Below are 22,390 nucleotides of genomic sequence, written 5' to 3'. Positions count from 1 at the left end.
GTGAGAGGCAGCACTGGGACTTCATGCAAAACAGAGGAGGAGGGAATTCAGAACACTGAGCTCTGGTTCGAGGGGGTGTGCCATTTGCCTCATGAGGAAAGGTACCCCACGAAGTCCCACAGGCTCTGAAATGCACTCAATTAGCTGTTCCTTTTACCTTTTTGTTCTACCCAGCATTTCTTCAAGAGCACTGTCATCTCTGGCTTTGGCATCCTACTCATCATCTATGAATTCATGTTGCCGTTTCCTCCCTGAAAGGAAAAATCCCATAGTCAGTCATTTGCTACACAGAGGAAAGGACATATTTGACAGAGTATTTTTGCCACTGTTCAAGTTGAAAGACCACACTGCTCCTTGAGCAGACAGCACTGCAAGTTGTGTTCTCCACCATGGTGTCATTCAGCCATGATAAATCAGCATGTGTTTGACTCCAGAAACTTACCCAGAATTTATCTGTGAGCAGCTGCAAAGCTGTCAGTGCTTCAGCCCTGCCTGGAAAGAAAGAGCAGGACAACAACTTGCCCAGAGTAAAAAAATTCCTAGCAACAACAAGAGAGACTTGTGCCAAGCAAATATCTTTATTTTACTTTAAAACATTCTGAAAGTGTTAATCTACATGAAAGAGAAGCGGTACAAGACTGAGAAAGCATGCTTAATGTTAGGGAAGCCTTCGCTTCACATCACATGAGCCAAATTAAAAATAAAACTAAACACAAGTGTACAAAGTGGAGACAAAAAAAATCAATTTCCTCAAAGACATAACATGAGGGACTCCCCCAGGAGTGGGCAAATTCTGGAAGGAAGAAAGAGATTATATTTTATGGGAAGAGATTCAATAACCATTCTTTTCCCATAAAGCTAGTGATGGAGGATTGTCACTGCTACACAGACACCCTGCACACATTTCAGGACAACAGTAACAGGAAATCAATACCACCTTTTATACGTGCAAAGACATTATCTCCCTGGACTTCCAATGCTAAGAAATGGGACCAAGGAAGACCTTTACTAGAATTTAGCAGAATTTAGACCTTTACTAGAAGTCAGCATTACTCTGGCTGAGAACAGAGGGCAGGATGCTACTCTACATCCTTGGAATTTTTTAATTATTTTGTTTTTAAGTATTAACTCTGGTCAGAGCGTCACCCTTGACTGGCGCCCTGGAGGCCCCGATGACAGCACATCACAAGTGTAACAGTGCTGGGCCCTGGCGCTGTCGCCCCATCACAGACATCCCCTCCGGCTGATGCTGTAGTCATTAGAGGCAGGAGCTTTGTCAGGGGGTAATTTGACAGCTTTGACAAGCTCGGCTGAATTTATGGCACTTTCTAGTTTTTCCCTCCATTGAGCTGCAATGGAACTAAAGTTAATATTAGCAAAACCACTCTGTGCGGGGGCAGGTTCCCAGCAGTGACTCTGTGATCCCAGTCACTGGGGAGAATCTGCTACGCTGGGCCCCTCAGTGTCCTGCCCCTGCTGGGGCCGGGCAGGGCGGCTCCATCAGCCCCCCACAGAGGAGATCCTGGTGATGGAGGTCTCTGGTACCTCTGGCTCCACCGCAGCAGGGGTGAGTCACCACAGGTAAGGCTACTCACGGCTTGCTAGAGGAGCACGCTGCACACACGGGAGCAGCAGCTGTGGTGTCACGGCTCTGACAGCACACGGCCAGCTAAACCCAGGTCTGAGTCCTGGGGGCTGCTTCCCTTCCTGCAGGGACCGTGTCCCACCCAGCACCACAGCACTCCCACATGCAGTGTGGGGAACCTGTGAGTAGTGACGTGGGCAAGAGGAGGCTGCACCCCGGGCCAAACCTCAGCAGCTCAGTAAAGCACAAACAACTACTTTTCTTTTTTCTTCCTTTTTTTCCCCCCCTCAAATTGCTTTTTGCCATAGATGTTACATTTCCTCTGTTATAACGCAGAGTTTTAAAGAGCTCTCTCTATATGCTTAGAAAGCACAGTTCATATTTAGCTCCCTGAAGTCGTATTTCTCTCCTCCCGTATTTCCCTGCCAAGATGTGACACCTGTGGAACATTCCCAAAATTTCCCCTGAATCATCTGTGATGCAAGGGAACAGCAACCAGCGCCAGCAACGAGCAGCTGGGTCTTTTAGGAAAGTATTAGATCAATCTGGTAAGGGGAAGGATTCCTCAGTAACTCTGGCACTAACACCCCCAAGGACCACGCAGCTCCCAAATCACATTAGAAAAAGAGCACAATTATGACAGGACCAAAATCCATGGGAAATAGTGTTGCTATGGCAACTGACATCCTCAGAACTCGAGTCTCCTTTGCATTGTTGCACAGACTCAATGACTCCTAAACCACGTGGAAACAAAATCCATCTAGCAGGTGGGTTCATTGAGGAAAAGTGGTGCTAGACATGCTCCCCTGCAGAACAGACCCATTTCCACATGGTTTCTCAGACAAGGATCCTTTGTGCACCTCTTGTTCCAAGCACTGTGCCTCACTTACCAGGAGTGCAGAGGAGCTGCTATAAAACAATCAATACTTCCCTGTTAACTACCCTGGGATCAGAAAAAAAACCTTATTAAATATTAAAACATTCTTGTTTTCAAATAAGTTACGTGAAGATCCAAAATCCAAAGCAGACAAGCTGAACTTCAGAATGGGAACGCACAGTTCCAGCTCCATGCTGGGCTGCACTGGTGTTAATGAGAGGTCTTACAGACAGCAGTACCTGAAAACCATTCCAGCACCCCCCCCAAATATCAAACCCAGCCACTGGGGAACAACCACTCACGACCAGGAAAGGCTGCATTTGTCTTCCTGACAGCCTTATCACAGCATTGATGCCAACAAGCACCCAGTCTGTCTGCCAGCACTCAGGTTAACACACCAACTGGGCAGCCCTTCTGCTAAAAGCTCTGTGCTCTGCACATTTTGGAGGCATTTCCTTCAATTTCGGAACTCAGAGCTGGGTTAACCCACCATCAGGGAGGGCAGCACAGCGTGAACTCCAGGCCCTTCTTCTCTACTCCAAAAGCCAAAGCAGCTCTATAGATCCAAGGAAAACTGCTCCAGATCTACTGGTGACAAACGAGCACACGTTCTGCCCTCGGTGTGTCCCCCCCGGCCGTGCTGCGCCTGCGGGTCCGACACCGCTGAGCTCAGACCTGCCCCGCGACCCTGCGCCGGACCGGCTGCCGGGCTTCCCTCTGCCCTCCGCCAGCCCCGCCGGAGCCGGGAGTCGGCCACGGAACAGCGGCTCGGTGGTCACAGCAGGGTTTGGAAACCGCCTTCTTGCTACGGCGGCAAGAGGCCTCGGGACACCGTCCCGCCTTCAGGTCCCGTCAATGACCAGGGTGGGCGACGGCCCTTTGGGCAGGTCCCGAGGGCCCTGCGGCACCGGGCACGCACCGCACCTGGCGCAGGGCGTCTTGCCCGGGAGCGGGGCGGACGGAGGCCAAGCCTCCGTGTGGCGGCTCCGCCACAGCCGCCGCTCGGCCGCGGAGAGACCTCGGCGGGAAGGACGCGCCAGGGCGCCGGGACGGGGAATGCGGCCGGAGCGGAGCGCGGTGGAGCGGCCGGTGCCCCGGTACGGCCCAGTCCGCGCTCTCCCTCAGTCTCTCTCTCTCCCGCTCCCTCCCTCACTCACCCCTCGCCGCCGCTTCTCCTCCGCCTCCGCCGCCTCCCGGCTCCCGCGCTGCGCACGCGCACACGCCTGGGCCGCGCGAGCGCCGGGGGGGCGGTGCCCGCAGGCGTGCGCGTGCGCTGGGGCCGCCGGGCCGCGGGGGGGCGCTGCAGCGGCAGCGCGGGGTGAGAGGTCGGGACGATGGCGGCGGCCTTGGGCGAGGAGGCGCCGGACAACCAGGACTACTATGGGCTGCTCAACGTGCGCCGCGAGGTGCGGCCGCGGGGCCGGGGCCGGGGCCGGGGCCGGGGCCGGGGCTGGGCGGGCTGAGCGGGCTGAGACCCCCTGCCCACCGCGGCGGGAGCGGTGCCCCTGAGGCGCGCCCTCAGCCCAGGCCGCTGCTGGCGGCGGGACGGCAGAGCTCGGGTCGGGCCACGGGGCTCCCGGTTGTGTGCGGCGGGCGAACGGCGGCCGAGGCCGAGAAATGAGCGTTTCGTTCCGAATCGCGGCGCTCTGGGCGCTCCCGAGCAGCTCCGCGCGCGGGGCACACCCGCCCCCTCGCCGCGCTCCCGCCGGGCTCGGGCGGGGCCGGGGGCACTTCCCGAAGGTTTCCGATTCGGAAACACCGAAATTTTTGCGAAACACCTCTCCCCCCATAAAAGAAGGATCGAGAGTCCTTGATTTCACTTTTAAGAATAGATGGCTATTATTTGGTGCGATTTTGAATCAGTTCTGAACTTTATGGGAGGCAACTATTTTTTATAGTAACAATTAGGCAGATCTCCAAGTATCTGAATATAGGAGCTATGCCGTAGTTTGTTTCAGCAAATGCAACAGCAATGTATTGTCTGTGTGTGTGTGTATGTGTAAACAGACCTCACTTTTCGTGCCCATTGTCCTGGATGTTGCCATTGGAGTCGGACAAAGCTCATACTGCACCACCGTTACTGTGTGCAGTAGGAGGTCCAGACCTGGAAATGATTCAGCCTGATAGCTTCGAAGAATTCCCTTTGGGACTGCTGTCAGTCCCTGGGCTGCAGGGACAGTCTCCTGTGCCTCATCTGTGGGAATCTGCCACATTGCTGAAGGAAGAGTGTGTGAGGGTTGAGCTGTTTGCAGAACTCCCTGATGCTGGGCTCCTTTTAGAAAAGTTTCTGTGCAACTTGAGATCACTGGTCTGGTTCAAAGCCGGTGGGGCCATGCTTGTACCTCCCTTGGGAGCTTTCGTAATTCCCCCTTCCAAACAGCCTCGTGCAGAGGTTAAAACAGAGGTGGGAACCGAACAAGGGTTGCGACTGCTGGGGGAGGGTTTAATACTTAACTTAGGCAGGCTTCCAGAGCAAGGCACTCGGTTTGGTACAGCAGGGAGCTGCAGCTCAGTTAAAGGGGTATGCAAGGGAATAATTCCAACAGAGAGGAGTGGGTGCTTTTTTAATTGCCCCTTGCTAATTAACGTCGGCAGTACTGCCCTGTAGTGGAATGCAGTGAACAGCATGTCTGTGTGCTGAGCCACAGGGTGATGTGGCGGCTGAGCTGGGATCCCACAGAGGGATGGGAGCCTGCAAGTGGAGATGGTGGGGGGGGGTGAATAGTTCATCATTTAGAGATGTTACTCTGCTAAAAACGTTATACTGTGTTTGAGACATCAAATTAGGCTGTTTAAACCCCAAATAGGGAGATGGGAGGCCTTTTAATTTTGCCCAGAGTCTCGGTAATAAAAATGTAACTAACATACAATTATTAGTGACTTAGGTATTTCCTGGCAATCTGAAATGTTGTCAGGGTTTCTTTAGCAGTTTCAAAGAGGCTGTTGCTCATGGAATATTGAACCAATGATCTGAGCATCAGTGATGATGAAATGCCCAATCTAACATTTTATTGAACATGGCATTTATGAAAAATGAACCTGCTCATTTCTGTGATGTAATCAATAGCACATTAAACCATTTATCATTAATTTGATTTTAAAATGCCATTTTGGGCCTATATGTTCCCCTCCCTTCCCAGTCAAGTTTAAATTTGATATCCGAGAAAGCACACAGTAGTAAAAAGAAAAAAGCTAATCTACTGTCTTGGGACCAGCAAATTTGGCAGCTACCCTTTAGCTATATAATTTCAAAACATTAATGTGAAATAGTACAAACATACAGAGAAAAGATTTATTCTGAGTTGTCCTCAAATCCAGGTGGATTCCTGGTGTTGATACGCCGGTGAGTGGCATTTCTGTGATGAAAACCCTCCTTGCCACAAGTGGGGGGAAAAAAGATGTTACTTTAAGAAATGACCTTTTAAGGCCTTTATTTCCCCAGTGAAAGCTTGGAAACTGTGCCATCTTTGTTCCCTGAAGACCGTTAAGAGTAAATGGAATTTGTGTCTGTAAATCCCATTGTTGATGTTCCTCTCTGGGTGCCCCCCCTCACTGGCTGTCCTGAGTCCTGGTTGTGGCAGCCCCTGGGGACAGCCAGGACTGTCAGGTTTTGATTATTTTCCTCTGCATGTTCCTCCAGGAATGCCCCCTGTGCCCAGGAACTGGTTCATACCTGGGCATTTTGGGAACTGGACGATTGGTAGCTCTGTGAAGCTCTGCTGGGGGGAAGTTGTGGTTGATTTTGGCAACTGCACTTTTAAAAAGTAGGCATTAAGCAATCTCCAAGGAATGGACAGGGGCTGCAGTGCAGGGGTTGTAGCAGCATGAGGTGAGAGAGGAGAGGTTACCAGGACTCGCTGGAGTGCGAAAATAGCATCCCTGGGAGGTTGTCTTCTGAGAGATGATAATGAAGGAAGTGGGGGGGTTACTCCATTGTTTCTGAAAGAGCCATCCATGTCCTTGGAATGAGGCCAGGTGCTATCTGAGGTCCCAGAGTGATTGTGGTAAAGGACAGGGCAGGTTCATTCTTGATGCATTTGGTGACACAGTGTTCTCATGGTTATTTGTCTGTGGCTTTGTGGGCAGGTGAGGCACCTTTCTCCCTTGCAGCACAACACAGACCCTGCTGGGGAGCAGAACGGGGTGTTGGGGAGCACAGGGGGATGCTGGGGAGCACAACAGGGTGCTGGGGACTGTGGCATGCTGGGATGAGTGTAAAACTGTGGATTTACATGTGGAAAGTCGCTGCTTTTGGGTAGGTAAAGTGTCTCCTTGGGGATTAAGATTGAAATATGAGTAGAATTTGTTGTCGAGGTCACTTGTTCTGCTACAGATAGTGTGGATGATCCTGGTGTGATAATTGAACATTTTATTAACTTATATAATGAAACAATAGTCCATTCCTGATTCGGCCAAACTAGTGTCACGTAACAGCTGATGGACTTCCCTTTCAGGGCTGATCTTGGGAGTGGCCTTGTGGAAATGGCATTGGTTGTACCTGAGTTCATTTTTGGTGCTTTTCACAGGCCTCCCAGGAGGAGCTGAAGGCCGCGTACCGCCGGCTGTGCATGCTGTACCACCCCGACAAGCACCGCGACCCCGAGCTCAAAACACAGGCCGAGCGGCTCTTCAACCTTGTCCACCAAGCGTATGAAGGTCAGGGGGAGCTTTGCAGAAACTGTTTTCATGGGGTTTCTAGGAGAGCTGTGTCTTCGTGCTTTTTGAAGCTATTTATTATTACAAAGTAATAATTAAGTTTGCTGATACTTAGCGATGCTGTTTCCTGCTTCCGTCCCGTAAGTCAGAGGAGAAATGTCGTAGAAGTACTGCAGGATGTGGAGTCTCTGTCTTACTTGCTGCGTGTTGTAAATGATCTTCTCATCGCTTCTCTTACTTCTGAATGCCTCTTCCAGAGGAGAATGAAGACTGAAAAGCTTCAAACAGAAAGACAGTTTCATATTGTACTGATGAACTGCTGCATCCCAAGGTTCTGTTCCATGTCACCTGACTGCAGTCTCCATTGTTTTCCAGCAAGTTCTTCCATATGCTCAGACTGAGATAGAGACAACTGATTCATAGCAGAATTTTTCTCTCATGCCAAAGGCCTTTTAAAATAGTCTGAATTAAGCTGAAATTTACTTACATCCTGGTGTGCAAGTTGCACCTGGAGTGCAGATAGATTGGAAGCTGGTAGGAGCCATCCATGTTATAAATCAAGTGCACCCATCTGGGTGCCCAGTCCTGGAGCCTAAAGAGAAACTAAGGCAAAAGGATGAACAAACATTCCTCCATTTGACCTCAAATATGAGCTTTTTTTTTTTTTTTTACTCTCCTGGTTTTGACTGATTTGCTCCTTCTAGCTGGACTTGAGCACAGGTGGAGTCTTTCCCATTGTCCCTAGTTAGGCTTTAGGACATGTGGAAGCTTTCACTAGGAGAGCAGGGAAGGTCTGACCTTGATGATGTGGGGAACAAAAACAGGTGATGCTTCAATAATTTCATTGTAGTGTGGTGGGTGGCCTTATATTAGAGTCCGCAGCTTCCCTTTGAATTTTGTGGCTCTGCTTGGCTGTGCCTTGCAATGAACATGGAAAGGAAATGGGTGCTTGTTTCATACCAAATGTGAGTGTAGTATCAATTTTGCAAGCCAAGTTTTTGACGTCTTAGAAATAAACCACTTCACCTCCTGCCTATTTTCTCTCCCTCCTCTTCCATCTCTTAATATCACACAACAAAAGATTCATTTTACCAGAATTCATAAAAAGCAGTATCTGCCTGTGACATTTAGCAAGTCCAATAATCTTCCAGTAGTTCAGACCAAAGCTCAGTTACCGGTGTAAGTGCCCCAGCTCCCTGAGTTCCCCCACAGTCAAAAGAAATACGTGATCATGATAAAGCTGATCTTGGAACCCTGGGGGGAAAATACTGATGATCTTTTATTTTTTTTACAGAAGGGTGTGGTATAGGAGATTATGCATTTAAATGTGCCTTACCTTTTAAAGATTCTTCCTAATTCTGTACACAATCTTTTTCCAAAGTAACTGTTCTGCAGTCTCCTGGTGCATTTTGTGTTCTCCATTGAGCTGGGTGACGTTTTGGGAGGTTCAGATTTTACACGTACCTTTGCCATTGCCTTGTAGTTTATGTTTGGCAAGGCATGAACTGCCTTGTGGAAGTTGCTTCATTGGCACTTGGTATGTCCCACACATTTGGACTGGGAGGGAAAGGATCAGTGGACAGGGAAGATCGGGGAAGCACCACAGAGCTTTGAAAGCCAGACAGAGGTGGGTGGTATTCCTGCTCAGGAAGGGCCCTGGGACTGCTCTGGCTAAATTGCTCATAATCCCCATGGTTGTTAGAGGGCTCATGTCATGCTTCAGTCAAAGAAAGCAGTGTTAGAAACTGCACTGCACATTCACTTAGGCTGCATGTCTCTTGTGTTCTTTCCAGTTTTTTGTTTTAGAAATAAGAAAAATGAAAAAAAATTGAGTTTTTGGGGGGAAAAAGTCAGTGTGTCCTGTCAATATAGCACATGGAAGCATCAAAGGGGTTAATGTACTACTGTAGAACAAGACATTTCCAGGAGCTGTGCTTGAATTCCAAATAATGCAAGTGTCTTGGTCTGAAATCTGAGGAGAAGACTGAAAACTGAGTTCTCTCCTCTCTTTTGGTTTTAATTTGCAGTGCTTAGTGATCCACAGACCAGAGCCATCTATGACATATATGGGAGGAGAGGACTGGAGATGGAAGGCTGGGAGGTGAGAGAAATTGAGCACCTTATGGCCAGTGGCCTTGACTAAACCCACCTTTATCTGCCATTGTTGTTCTATCGGCTGCACTGACACCTGGCTGGTATTAAATGCCTGTTGGTCTGAAGGCATCCTTGGTTAGTTATTTCTGTCTCTCTCTGTCCCTATTGAAACACCGTGATGGATTTTCGAAGAACACTTGGGTTTTGCACTTAAAAAGAGAACCATAAACCTGACATTCAGGGTTCCCTGTCAGGATATTACTGTGACAGGCAACATCTTTGTCTGAGATGAATGTGTCATCATTGTCCATCTAGTCCCATCTTTTTCATCCAAAACTTGTTTTTTTCATCCAAAACATCTTCTCAACTAGCTTCTGAGTTTGAAATTACTTTTTCTTCCTGGGCTTTTTGGGATTGGTTGGGGGTTTTTTTGGTGGTTTTGGTTTGGTTTGGTTTTGGTTGGGTTTTATGGGCTTTGGAAGAGAACTTGTTCGTTCGTGGCTGTCCTGCCATTGAGTCCCTTGCTGGCCTCTGCCAGCCCTAGTTGATTGCACTATGCTGCTTGCAGCAGAATCATATGGTATTGGGTCAGGTCAGCACCGAGGTCAAGTTTGGAATGAGTTGCCAGAAATGTGGTGCAGTGGCAGCGTGTAACAGACATTTCTGAACTGCTTTTCGCAGACTTGGTCTAATTCTGAAAATCCAAATCCAATACTCTTTCTATCCATACCAAAACCCTAAAATCCTCATTCCCTGAGCCATGTCAGGTAAGCAGCTGTGAAACAGCATAGCCTAAAATCACAGAACTCTCACTGAATCAGTTCACTTCAGGCCAGAGCCTTTCAGTTGCTTTCATTTTTGTGTCCACACCTGGTAGAGCAGTTAATGGATCGCTGAGGATAACAGCACTGCAGTGTCTAGTGCTTGTGGTAGGAAAGCTCTTTGCCCTAGTTTTGTCAAGGGAATGGAAATAACAAGACCATATTCCCTTCTCTCAAAGCATGGAGTTTTCTCTCATGCCTACCATTTGATTTGGCCCAGGTGCTTCCTTCCAAACTCTGACTATTGAAGTTGGTGCAGAGCGGCTTTCAGCAGCTGGGGCAGCATGTTAGTGCGTCCCAGGTTCGTGGGCCTCCATCCCCCCAGCACTGCAATGCCCTGAACAGCCTCAGTCTGGTGATCCTTTGGTTCTCATTTCTTTTTGAGCAGGTTGTGGAACGAAAGAGAACTGCAGCTGAAATCAGGGAAGAATTTGAGCGTTTGCAGAGAGAGAGGGAAGAGAGGAGACTGCAGCAGCGAACTAATCCAAAGGTAAGCAAAGACTTAACCCTGGTTACAAGAGTGGATCCGTAAATTATCACCACTGTGCAGGGTGTGCTGAGCCTAGGTGAGGACCTGTATGAAAGAGCCCCTCAGGCATGTACACTAACTGCGTGACTTTCTCTCTTTTGCATATACAGTTTCTCTAGACAGTGTGGGGAGAACAGCTCATTCTTTGAACAAGCCTCTACTTTCTTTTCTCATTGAAACCTATTAGGGCAAAATACCTTTTTCAGCAATCTCAAGAAAACAGACCTGAGACTGAAATATTTATGATTTCTTTCTAGATTTTCTAAATAAACTTTATCTCCCTGCAGTTACCTGATAGCTTTTCCTTTTGACACTGTTGCAGTGTCACAAGAATGCAGGGAGCTATTCCAATGCAGCCTTGAAACCAGTGACAAATGCAAGGCAGTCCTGAGCAGCTGGGCAGCAGCACAGTGAGCAAAGTCAGCCTGAACAGGGTTGGGGTCCTGCCAGTGTCACAGTTAGTGCCTGTTTTCATAAAGCTTGATGGCACACTCAGGATGAGAATTGTCCTGGGTGCCGCTCCCTGTTTGAGCAGCTGACTCTGACCCCGAGTGACCCACCTCACAGCTAACCTTGGCTGGTCAGAGGTGCTCAGGAGCACTGTTGGGATGGCAGGCAGAGGTGGACGTGGCGATAGACTGGAGTACTCCATGGCACAGACTGCCAGTGGCTTTGCTGGCTCTTGGCTTGATGAGTGTGTGAGGCAAACCCGAGGTTTGTCCCTGACTGAGGTTTCAAAGCTTACTGAATCACAAAAATCTTGGTTCTCATGCAGTGACTAACATTATCCAAGAGCTGCATCTACACTCCCCGAATTTTACACTTCAGTGTAAAATCACAGTTTTCTGAGTGGACAGATGTGGGAGTGCAGGAGTGCTTAGGACTGGTTCAGGAAAACACCCATCTAAGGAGACCTGTAATATTTTGAGACATTCACCTTGTCACCGCCTTTGGATCTGCGCTGCTCTTAGCAAAACCAGTGGACTGTACAGATCCCCAGGCTGTGGGTAGCGCACAGACACTAAGAACTGGTTTTCACTGGAAGGTTAAACAAGCATAAGATGTTGTGTGAGTATCTGTTGACAGCATTATTCTCACAGGAAGGAGGTTCTGGGTGCCACAGACCAGTCAAGGCAAGCTGTCCCTGCTGGAGGTGCGGGTGAGCGGGGTCAGAGAGATGTTCTCAGAGAGGGGCATGGTTATCTCCACTGATGCTGCCCCGTGCTTCAGGAATGTGACATTTTCCCTGGGCGCTCGCCGTGGCTGTGAGCTGTGCTGTGAGCCTCGGCCTGTGTCCTGGGATAAAATTAGCCATCTGGGTGTTTACAGCAATTGCTGGTTGGCAGCCGATGGAAATGTCTCTCCAGGCAGTGTTCCCGTGGAATTGGGGAGCGCAGCTGTGATCATTTCGTACACGAGCGCAAGTTATTTTAAAATTTCCAACATTTTGTCAGTTCTACAAAACAGTTCCACAAAAATAAAGCGTTTTAACCAGAAATGTTGAGCAATAACCAGATGTAGGCAATTTGGAGGGTTGGAATTGAGTCTCCTATTTGCTTTTAGAGCTTTGTTTTTGCTTTCAAAGACATGCAGAAGGGTTGAAAAGTTCAATGCTTGGTTTGAGAAGAACCATTTCATGTTAGGAGAAATTAAATCCCCTTATTTTCCTGCTGTGGAAGGTCAACATCTAAGGAATGCAGACCCCTCAAGGCATAGCCTGGCACAGCTTCCAGGTGTCACCTTCCTGAAGGTAAATTCATAAGGAAAAAGGAGGGACTATATTCTCCTCTGGCACACCTGTGAATTCCACGAGTCTGTTTCCTGTTCACAGGGTGGCAGATGAAGGTGATTGTAAAAGCTGATCCCAGCTCCGATGGTTCCGTAGAGCCGCTCCCACTCCCTGCCCCGGGAGCTGCTGCGCTGTGCAGCGCTGGCTTCTGAGCAGGCCTTACAGCTCCCTCCTGCCACTCTTCCTTCGGGGAGAGCTCCTCATTTCCCATGGTCAGAGCAGGTGGCTGATGGGAGCTGGGAGCAGCAGCAGTCCCCTCTATTATCCGGTGGCATAGGGGTGCTCTCATTCTCTGGGAATATTTTTAACTTTACCATCTGCTGCTTTTCCTGTGCTTGCACCTGAACCAGTTTCCTTGCCAGAATCCACAGACCTCTGGGGTGACTTCACCTGCTTAGTGGGAGGTGGAGGGTCTGCCCAGGGTCCACCGTTCACCTCAGGGAAAGGCAGGGGAGTAGGAGGTCAGCTGGGGAGCCAGAGGGGGAACAGGGAGAGGCTCCTTTCCTCTGAACGGGTCCTGTGGATTTTCATGGTTAGGTTCAGGTGTTTTACTTTTTTCCTTGGGAGGGATATTTACTGTACAATTTGCAGGTGTGAAAAAGGAAATCCTAAGATTTTGAGTATGTTTTAGAGAAATGAGGTGCAATGAATCCCAGGAATGCATGTGGATCCATGCAACATCATGGCACCAAGTACAGCAAGGTGGTCTCCAATGGGTGTTTGCTAGCACAAGGCTCTGCCCTTCCAGGGCCATTAGTGGTTTTCCCTTGCTTCCCTCTTCTTTTGACCTCCTTTCAAGGAACAGCACAGCGCAAGAGAGGGCTGAAACTGGAGGAGCTGTAGGGTCTGGAGTCCCTTGAAGGTGACTTTGAAGATGATTCCTGAAAGTGCAGAAGGGGCAGGAGCTGGCCACTGGTGCTGCCTCACAGAACAGTGAGTGCAATTGCTCTGAAATTCTCCAGCTGCCAAGCAGCTGGGTTAGAACCCAGTTCCAGGGTTCTCCTGAAAATGATGGTACTTTTCAATGTTAAAATATTTATCCAATTTTTGGTGCGTCAGAAATCAGAAAATAAACACTGAGAAGAGGTCGGGAATCTCCACGGCAAATAGCTGGAAGCCAAGACAGAGAGAGGATTTGAGTCCTGTCAGACTCTGCAATTCTTCCTTTATTTATGGTTCAGTATGTGATTAGAGTGGAGTGAGCAAGGAAAAATGCTCCCTCAGACTGAAATAAGGATTTATTCCATCCATGCTTGGCCTTGGCCAGGCACACCACGGTGTGCGTGGGTTTTGTACCCACCCAGCTTTTGAGTTTCCATATACAAACTGCTCAGAGTTTAGTCTGTGCTTGTGTAGAGAGGGGTTTTTTATTGCACTTGGTACATTTTATAGGAGCTGGGATGCTGCTGAATGGGTCCATAGGGAAGGTTTCCAAAGCCTCTTGAAGTTATATGACCCAGACAAGGATCTAATCATGCTCTTTTCAAAGAAACCCACTCCTGTAGTTAGTCTGAGGGAGCACAGCAGCAGGTAGCCAGATTATGGAGCTGTGGCCTAGTTTTTTGCAGGAGTAAGTTTTTCTATGAGAAAGAAAATATTTACCATTTACTAAAAGTTTGTCTTTGTCAAGTTTTTCTTCTGATGATAAGATATAAACTAGAAAAAGAAAACAAAAATTTTGACTAATGGGGTCAATTGCAAGTGAATGATGCAGGTTAGAAGTAAATTAGTTTAGATAACTCATAAGAAGAAGCACATAGAGGCTTTCTGGCTAAGTTCCATTGAAGAAAATCAATGTCTGAAATATATTATCTTAACTTTCAAATACTGACATAGCAGATTCAGTTGTGGGGGAAGAAGAAACCTGCTCTGTAAAGGTGTTCTACCTGCTTCTATAATATGTCACAATAGAAAAATGACCTCAGGATTGCAAGTTGAGTTCACGCTGAAAAGCTGCCCTTTCTCCAGTCTGATGATTTATATTGCTGTTCTGGAATATTGTAATCACTGACATTTGTTTGTCTTGCGTATTAGGAAATTAATTTTAGAGTGGAAAAGGTAATTGCAGAAAAAGGGAAAACTGCACAAAAATGTGGTCATATACAGGAATGCTTTAGCCACTTGTCCTGTGTGTGTTGGATGTTTGCTAATGCTGAGTGCTTGTTTCACTTGTCATCCCTCAGGGAACAATTAGTGTGGGAATAGACGCCACCGACCTCTTTGATCGTTATGACGAGGAATACGAAGATGTGCCTGGGAGCAGCTTTCCCCAGATTGAGATAAACAAAATGCACATATCCCAGTCCATCGAGGTGAGGAGGGTGGACACGGACGTGTGAGCAGGGCCTGAGCAAATGAGGCACAGAACACACTGCTCGGGGGTTCTCACCGGGATCTGGGGGGGACACAGTGGCCAGTGCAGGTGGGGAAGGGCAGCTCAGGGCCAGCAGGATGGTGGGTTTGCCCTGCAGCTTTCAGGAGACTCGTTTGTGGGCTGCAGTGGTCCTGCCCTCCTGCCACTGGGGATGCTCAGTATCCAGTTCTGACTGAATATGGTATGTTCAGTGGATGAAGACGAATGGCACCCATTTTTGAGGATGTGGGTAAGGAAGAGAATGGGAATTGTTTCCTCTCCCCAGAGAGTTGTAGAAATTTAGTCTGCAACTAAGTTTGCAGCTCAGGGTCAGGACTTCAAGAGGTACATTACAGGTGTCACAAGTGTCTGGTACTGTAAGAATTATCTCACTTTTTGCCATACTTGGTATTTGACTACAAAACCACATACACTCTGCAGTTGTGATTATGTCCCTGTAGAACATGCACTAATTGTGTGAACTGGACCAGAGTTACTGCTCACAATATATTCATTTTTCAGGCACCCCTGACTGCCACGGACACAGCAATACTGTCTGGTAACCTTTCCACCCAGAATGGGAATGGAGGGGGATCAATTAACCTTGCTCTGAGACGAGTGACATCTGCCAAGGGATGGGGAGAGGTAAGAGTACACCTGTTGTGCAGTTTTATATTCAGTCTGTTACCCAGTGTTTATTTGGGGGGGGGAACTTTGGCTGTGGTTCATCTCTCATTTGCTACATTCTGTAGAGTGTAGAAAAAGGAATTCTTAAAGGAATTTGAGAAAAAGGCCAAACCTTGGGTTTTCTTATTTTTTTCCCCTCTCCATTTGGCCATGCAATTTGGACTTCACTTGTGCAGACAGAATTGTTACCTGATGTCTCCAACCTTTCTAATTTCTCTGTCTGAAGGCTCTGAGGTACCTTCCAGTGCTGTGAGCAGGCACCTTAGGCAGCGTGATAGTTTGCCTTTGCTTCCAAAACTGCTTTTCTCTCAAGGGAAGGAGTTGTGGGGGAAATAGTTTGAGTCCCCAGCAGATATGGACTGAGCAGCTGGAAGGTCCCGTGTTGCCATGTGCAAGCTGGGCTTTGTTTGACATGCTTGTGGTATCACTGGTATAGCTGGCAGGTGGCTGCTATACCAGTGCCTGTGCCTTCCTTCTTGCACAGTGGCTCCTGCTAGCCTGTTTCCTTAGCTTGGGGGAGTGGGAGTTTTCCTGTTGTTTGAGAATTCATAGACTGGAGGCTTTTGATTTGCATCAAGATTTTGTGAGGGAGGTGTTTTTTCCATGTTCCCTGGAGTGACCAGAGCAGGTGCCAGTAGCAGTCACCTGTAGCTTTATGAAACTGGCTTTGTTTTATCCATAAACCCTGACTCAGCAAGACACCTTTTCTTCTGAATGCAAAGCTGCAGGAAAGGGAGAGTGCTGAAAGAGGTGGTAAATGTTACTCAGATGTGTAAAACGTCTGTGATAAAAATGACACTTGTGACATATTTTGTCACTGCTGTAAAGGTTGTTTTCTTCTAACGCTCTGGCATTGTGCATTTGAACAGCTGGAGTTTGGAGCAGGAGACCTTCATGGACCTCTCTTTGGGCTGAAGATATTCCGTAATCTTACACCAAGATGGTAAATATTAGAAAAATGGTCTAATGGTTAATATTTCACACTAAGGAAGTAAATGACTTGAATTCTCTTCCACGCTAATTCTGGGTTTGTTTTCTATCCTACAAAATAAGATATTTCCTCTTTAGATTTAAGGTCATACTTGTATTGTCAAAAGACTTGTACCATATCTGGGTTTTGGTGCTCTCCATTTTCATACTTCCAGTTTAAGGAGGGTCTGTGTTCCACATCCTTAGATTTGTAGTTGATGTTCTCATGATTCATGATACTTGAGGTATGATCTCCAATCAGAGCAACAGACGTTAGCTCTGGGAGCAGAACAAAAGCTCTGGGAAGCTCTTCTGAGGCTTCCATGTGTGAGAGGGAGTTTCTGACAGCAAAACAGGAGATGATGTGTTGTATTTTTGGGAAATAATACCAAATTTGCCACTACTGAGGTGTCTGTTCACAAATTAATAGAAGTCTTAAGTTGCAAGCGAGAATACAAGGTAAGGGCTGTGATTGAAGTCACATGCCAGAGCACTGTAGGAGCCAGTGTAGGCTCCTTCATTTGTATTTTCTAATTTAGTAAATACAACATTCCTCAGAGCTTGTACAGGATTCTTGTTCCCTGTGGAGAGCTTTAGTGCTGCTTCTTGGAGCTGATGCTTGAGGGTTACTAAATAGCAGGGCTGCTCTGTGCCAGCAGCTGAGTGTGCTGCACTGCAGAGACCAGGCTGTTACCTGTGCAGGGCAGGAGGGAAGGTTGGGAGCAGCAGCTGCCTGGGCACAGGCAGTAACCAGGGCACGACCTGCTCTCCTGGGCACTGCTGTGGTCAGGGCAGTCTGAATTAGTTTTGATTTTTCCCTGAAAGCCTCGGGTGTCGCACTCCTTGCAGGATGGTCTCTAGGCATTCAGCAAAGTTCCTGAGCAAGAAGAAATTTGAGGCCACCTGAGAGCCTGTGTTTTAGCACTGATGAGTCTTTCCTCACTTCCATAGTTTCATCACCACAAACTGTGCCCTGCAGTTCTCGTCCCGCGGGGTCCGCCCCGGCCTCACCACAGTCCTGGCCCGCAACCTCGACAAGAACACGATGGGCTACTTGCAGTGGCGGTGGGGCATCCAGTCAGCCATGAACACCAGCATTGTCCGGGACACCAAAACCAGCCACTTCACCCTGGCACTGCAGGTGAGAGCCCTGCTGCTGCCATAGGGACAGCAGTCCTGCCCCGGGGGAGAGAGGGATCTCACCTTCCTGTCTTGGCAGTAGTCTGGCTTGGGACTAGAGGTTAAGGGAACAGTTGGTACTATCCCATGTTACACCCAGCATAGGTAACAGGCTGCAGAGGTTGTGTCAAGCACTGCTCTGTGTTCTGTGCCGCTTCAAGGATGAGAAAGGAAATTGGGGGGAGAGTTCAGCAGTGGCCAAGGACATGGTTTCATACATTTGTGCCTCTTGTGTTTCAGCTGGGAATCCCCCATTCTTTCATGATGGTCAGTTACCAGCATAAGTTTCAGGATGAGGATCAAACACGAGTGAAAGGTTCTCTCAAGTAAGTGCTCAAGAGGAAGTTCACATTATTCACAACCTGAGGAATCTATCCTCTTCTGCTGCTGTAGGCCTCCAGGTTCCACAACCCAAATGCTTCTGTGGCCTTTGGGAATCTGCTTTTCATTCTTTAAATCTGGTAAAGGCTGAAGTGAATGTCTTGGCGGGTTGGTTATGTGGAACTTAAAATACTTGTGTGTGATATGTCTATATCATCTCCAGTAAGAAAGCCAGAAGTTCTTGTAGTCTTTTTACTACCAAGCAAGCTGGAAGGGCTATTCTCACCTTGGAGATACACAGTGAATCTTCCAGAGGGCAACATCTGCTGCATGCAGGTGTATCTCCATGCTTTACTTGTTGGGGAATTACAGGATTCAGTAAAGAGAAGAAGTCTTCCCTGTCTTACCAGTTTTTGGTTCTGTTGTTCTAGGGCAGGTTTCTTTGGGACCGTAGTGGAATATGGAGCAGAGAGGAAGATTTCCAGGCACAGCGTTTTAGGAGCCACCGTCAGTGTTGGTGTTCCCCAGGGAGTGTCCTTGAAAATCAAGTAAGTTCAAGATTGCAACTCTAGACTGCAGAGGCTGACCATAACTTCCATGATTCTATTTCCAATATTCAAGTGAGAAGGTTCCAGTCCCAGGGCACTACAGGTGTAGTGATACATCACTGGGAGAGGGTGCAGCTGCCCTCACTTCTAATGCAAGCAGTGCCCATGGTAAGCAGTGGGTGCCTTCTACTGGTATTACAACCTGAGCCACCTCTGTGTGCATCAGAATATTTTGAAATACAGCTTAAAGTGAGGTTTGGAGCATTCTGGTAGGTGCTGGAAGATTTCTGAAAATACTATTGGTAGAGCTGGATTTAGAGCTGGATTCTATTTGTGTAACACTGTACACAAGTGTATGCTTGAATTAGGGAATTACCATTCCCTAATGCAGTGATTGTACCACTGACAAGGTGCAGTTCACGGAGGGGCAGAGCTCATTAAGGGTCCTTGTGCTGTGGTGGGATGTCCAGTGGCAGGTGGGATGCCAAACTGTTGAAGGGCCTGAAGAACTCGGGAAACTCATGTTTTCTAAAATAAATATTGTTATAAGCATCAGAAAAATACTAATATGCACCTGTCCTGAAGGCCCATGCCAGTGTTGTGAACACAGGCCTTCTCTAGAAGCATTTTGTTTTTCACCTTTTTTTGGGGAAATCAATGACCAAATTTCCTATTCTCCTGTTCTCCTAAGATCAAAAAAAACACTGTACAATGGTCAGGTACTATCATGAGAGATGTTTGCTTCATTGAAATCTGGCTCTGGCTGGTGTCAGCTGTCTTTCTTACCATTGGGTTTTTCAGTTTATTGGAGTTTTAATTTCTTGAGCTCATTGTTCATCTCCCTTTGGTTCAGCAGCACGTGCTGCTGCTTAGTGTGTTTCATCAAGCACATTCAGCTCTGCTTTTCCTCTTACCTGTCCCTCTGCTCTTTTTTGTTGCAGGCTGAATAGGGCTAGCCAGACCTACTTCTTCCCTGTCCACCTAACAGATCAGCTGCTTCCCAGCGCCGTGTTCTATGCCACCGTGGGACCTCTTGTCATCTACTTCGCCATGCACAGGCTGGTCATCAAACCCTACCTCAGGGCACAGAAGGAGAGGTGAGGCTGCCAGCCTGTCCTGCACATTCAGAGCGAGGAAGTCTCACTAGGGCTCTTTTGTGTGAGGTTGTGGGTCACTTTAACTGGGGGGGATGAGTAGGCAGACACCTGCCAGTTTGTGGCTGAATCCCATCTACTGTGTATTCCTGATGTGGTGTTGCCTTCCTTCTGCCAGAGAGCTGGAGAAGCAGCGGGAGAACACAGCCAGTGACATCCTGCAGAAGAAGCAGGAGGCTGAAGCTGCGGTGAGTCTTTCTTGTAACTTGGTCTCCCTTAGTGAAAGGCAGCTCTTTTCCCTCTGGGCTGTTCTCTTTTGGCCACAGTGTCTGACCCTGCGTGATTTCCGCTCTGCCACTTGTGTTGTGACAGGTCCGGTTGATGCAGGAGTCTGTCCGAAGGATAATTGAAGCAGAGGAAGCCAGAATGGGTAAAGATTATGATATCATTTACTTTTTTATATAAATTTGAAGAGAAGAAGAAACAATACAAAGGTGTTGTTTCTTCATTCCCACTCCTGATGAAGCGCAGTGTAGTTGCTGCTGAGCAAAGAGATGGGGAGTCCCATTATGATTCAGCTCCTGGTGCCTGAGCTTAGGAGGGATCACAGAATATTATTTTGGGACATGCTGTGAGGTGGATCAAGAGACTGAAGACATCAGTCTGGATTCACCTCTCCACCAAAGAGAGGTGTGTGTATAAATATGTGCAAAAGTTGTAGCCTCAAGTTTAGCTTTCACTGATTTCTCCCTCACATGGGATCAATCCCATTGTTCATGGATTGTAGTGGCAATCTGATCTCTGATGATTACTACCAGTTTTCCATAGAGTGTTCCAAAGTGAACTGACATCCACTCAGATTGTCACATCAGTGTGGCACTGAAGTCTCGTCACTCTATCCTAGTGCTGAAGGTTGCTAACAAACAACCAAGTAGAAATGTTGTTCTGGCTTGAGAAAAGTGGGTCCAGGCCAGGAGAATTAAATCTTGGTGAAAGCAAGAGAAAATGCTGGGATGGTCTTTTTGTCAGTGTCTGTCTAGCCATGGCAGGAAGCCTTTCATCACAGCTGTGATTTCCTGGGACATGCAGGTCTGATTATAGTGAATGCCTGGTATGGGAAGTTTGTTAATGACAACAGCAGGAAGAATGAGAAGGTGAAGGTAATAGATGTGACTGTGCCCCTGCAGTGCTTGGTGAAGGACTCTAAACTCATCCTTACAGAGGCCTCCAAGGTACGTTCTGTCAAAGCTGTTCTGTCAAAGCCCAGACTCCATGACTCAAATGTGTGACCCAGAATTTCAGTTGAACCATGTGGTGTCCTGCCAGGGGATCTCTCCAGTGACTCTGGATCAATTCACAGAAGCCATTTACATACCAAGTGTTAGGAACGTCCAGGAACTTCTGTTTCTCTGGGTGTTTCCAGTGCCAAAGAAACAGCATCTTGGTGTCTGCAGACCCTGGGGCTGTACACCAGAAACTTCCCAACCCCCTGGTTTACTTTTATGTATTCAAAACTTGCAGAGGTGATTCCTCAGCATCTCACCTTTCTGGCAGCAAAACTTTTTTTAATGACACTTGTCCTGGCACTAGTAGATGTTTCTGGCCAACTGAAGAACTGTGAAAGTCCATTCCCTGATGCTCAGTTTGTCCTTTTCTGGTTGAAGGCTGGGCTGCCAGGCTTCTACGACCCCTGCGTGGGTGAGGAGAAGAGTTTGAAAGTGCTTTATCAGTTCCGAGGAGTTCTGCACCAAGTGATGTCAGCTGACAACGAGGCCCTTAGGATACCAAAGCAATGTGAGTAGCATGGGGACTGAATTGAATGTATGGAGGCATGTTGGAGGCCTGAGCCAGATTTCTTCTTTATCCCCATTTGTCTTACTTGCCAAAACATCTTCCCTGCTGGAATAACTCTGTGAAACCTTGTGACAAGTTTTACTGTCACCTCTGTGGGTCTGGCAGGTTGGATCAAAGGCAGAGACCTCTGTTTGCTCTAGACCAGCTCCCTGGCCAGTGTGAGCAGCACATCCAACTGACAGAGCTTCCAGAAGTGCCTTGGGAGGTGTATATGAGTCATGTTTAATTAGCAGCCAGAAATGCTCCTGCCTGTTCCTGGTACGGTGGTGGGTTCTAGCATGTGTCCATTCCTTGTTCTCCTGACAGCTCACAGGATTGATGCTGATGGCTAATCTGGGAGCTCGTGTCTGCCACGGGACCTGGGTCAATGGAAACTGCACAACCTCCCCCGGACGCTGCAAGTTTGAACAGAGACACTTTTATTTTTACTGTCCATATAGCAGGTGGTGTCCTGCCAATTCTGTTAGGGACAAAAGGAGAGACCCTGCTGCTCCAGGCAGCTTCAAGGCAATATTGTGGCTTGGTACTCAATAAAGCAGCGTGACTCTGAGTGCACAGTGCTTTCTGCCCAGAGGGCTGAGCAGGTGCCCTCCTGCCAGCTGGCCACGGCCCCTTCGTGCGCTCACACGTACCTCCTGGCACTGAGCAGGGATGAAAACCTGTTGTTCTCACTTCTCCACATACTTCCTGGGGCAGTTAACACACCTTTTCCTGCTCCTGAGGGGAATTTCAGTTCTCGGGCCACCTCCTGGAAGTCCCCTGTGCAAAGCCTTTTTGTTGGAAAGAGGTCAGAGAGAGATTCCATCTCAAATCTGTGTTTGAAATGCACTTGTTAACCACATACTTTTGTTAAGTATGAAGGTCTTTGCCTTTTGTAGTAACATTGACCTCTTCAGCACCAATCTGTCCAGCTGCTTATTTCCAACACTGCTATTCCAGACAAGGACATGGGGTATCATACTCTTACTAATTCTTCTGCCATCCACATCCATGTATCATCAAGGTTTTTGGAAAAATAGGAGAGCTAGTGAGGA

At 47.9% G+C, this 22,390-nt stretch overlaps 2 protein-coding genes across 9 annotated transcripts in view; one reads left to right on the top strand and one right to left on the bottom strand.

Moving 5' to 3' along the window:
* Positions 1-3,665, bottom strand: part of CAMTA1 (calmodulin binding transcription activator 1) — a 228,044-nt gene extending 224,379 nt beyond the window's left edge. For all 7 annotated transcript variants that reach the window (XM_017831164.1, XM_017831169.1, XM_017831171.1 and 4 more), the window contains exons 1-2: positions 3,620-3,665; positions 158-251 (exon numbers count right to left, since the gene is read on the bottom strand). In XM_017831164.1, the coding sequence (XP_017686653.1) occupies positions 158-224 (67 nt within the window). In that variant the 5' untranslated portion in view covers positions 225-251; positions 3,620-3,665. The remainder of the gene's footprint in view (positions 1-157; positions 252-3,619) is intronic.
* On the top strand, positions 2,336-21,906 carry DNAJC11 (DnaJ heat shock protein family (Hsp40) member C11). Of its 2 annotated transcripts, none has more exons than XM_017831201.1 (16): positions 2,336-2,352; positions 6,989-7,118; positions 9,146-9,219; positions 10,422-10,523; positions 14,535-14,663; positions 15,227-15,349; positions 16,261-16,334; positions 17,312-17,501; positions 17,780-17,865; positions 18,292-18,408; positions 19,350-19,505; positions 19,681-19,750; positions 19,875-19,932; positions 20,592-20,734; positions 21,167-21,296; positions 21,663-21,906. In XM_017831201.1, exons 2-16 carry the CDS (start codon positions 7,031-7,033, stop codon positions 21,686-21,688), a joined length of 1,566 nt encoding a protein of 521 aa, XP_017686690.1. In that variant the 5' UTR covers positions 2,336-2,352; positions 6,989-7,030; the 3' UTR covers positions 21,689-21,906. The 2 variants fall into 2 exon arrangements, with proteins under 2 accessions (XP_017686690.1, XP_017686689.1); XM_017831200.1 differs by lacking the exon at positions 2,336-2,352 and adding an exon at positions 3,746-3,868.
* Positions 21,907-22,390: the final 484 nt, after the last annotated feature.

The sequence above is a fragment of the Lepidothrix coronata genome, unplaced genomic scaffold, assembly GCF_001604755.1.
Source record: "Lepidothrix coronata isolate B3197 unplaced genomic scaffold, Lepidothrix_coronata-1.0 Scaffold188, whole genome shotgun sequence".
NCBI classification, from domain to species: domain Eukaryota; kingdom Metazoa; phylum Chordata; class Aves; order Passeriformes; family Pipridae; genus Lepidothrix; species Lepidothrix coronata.
This window is presented reverse-complemented; position numbering and strand designations above follow the sequence as displayed.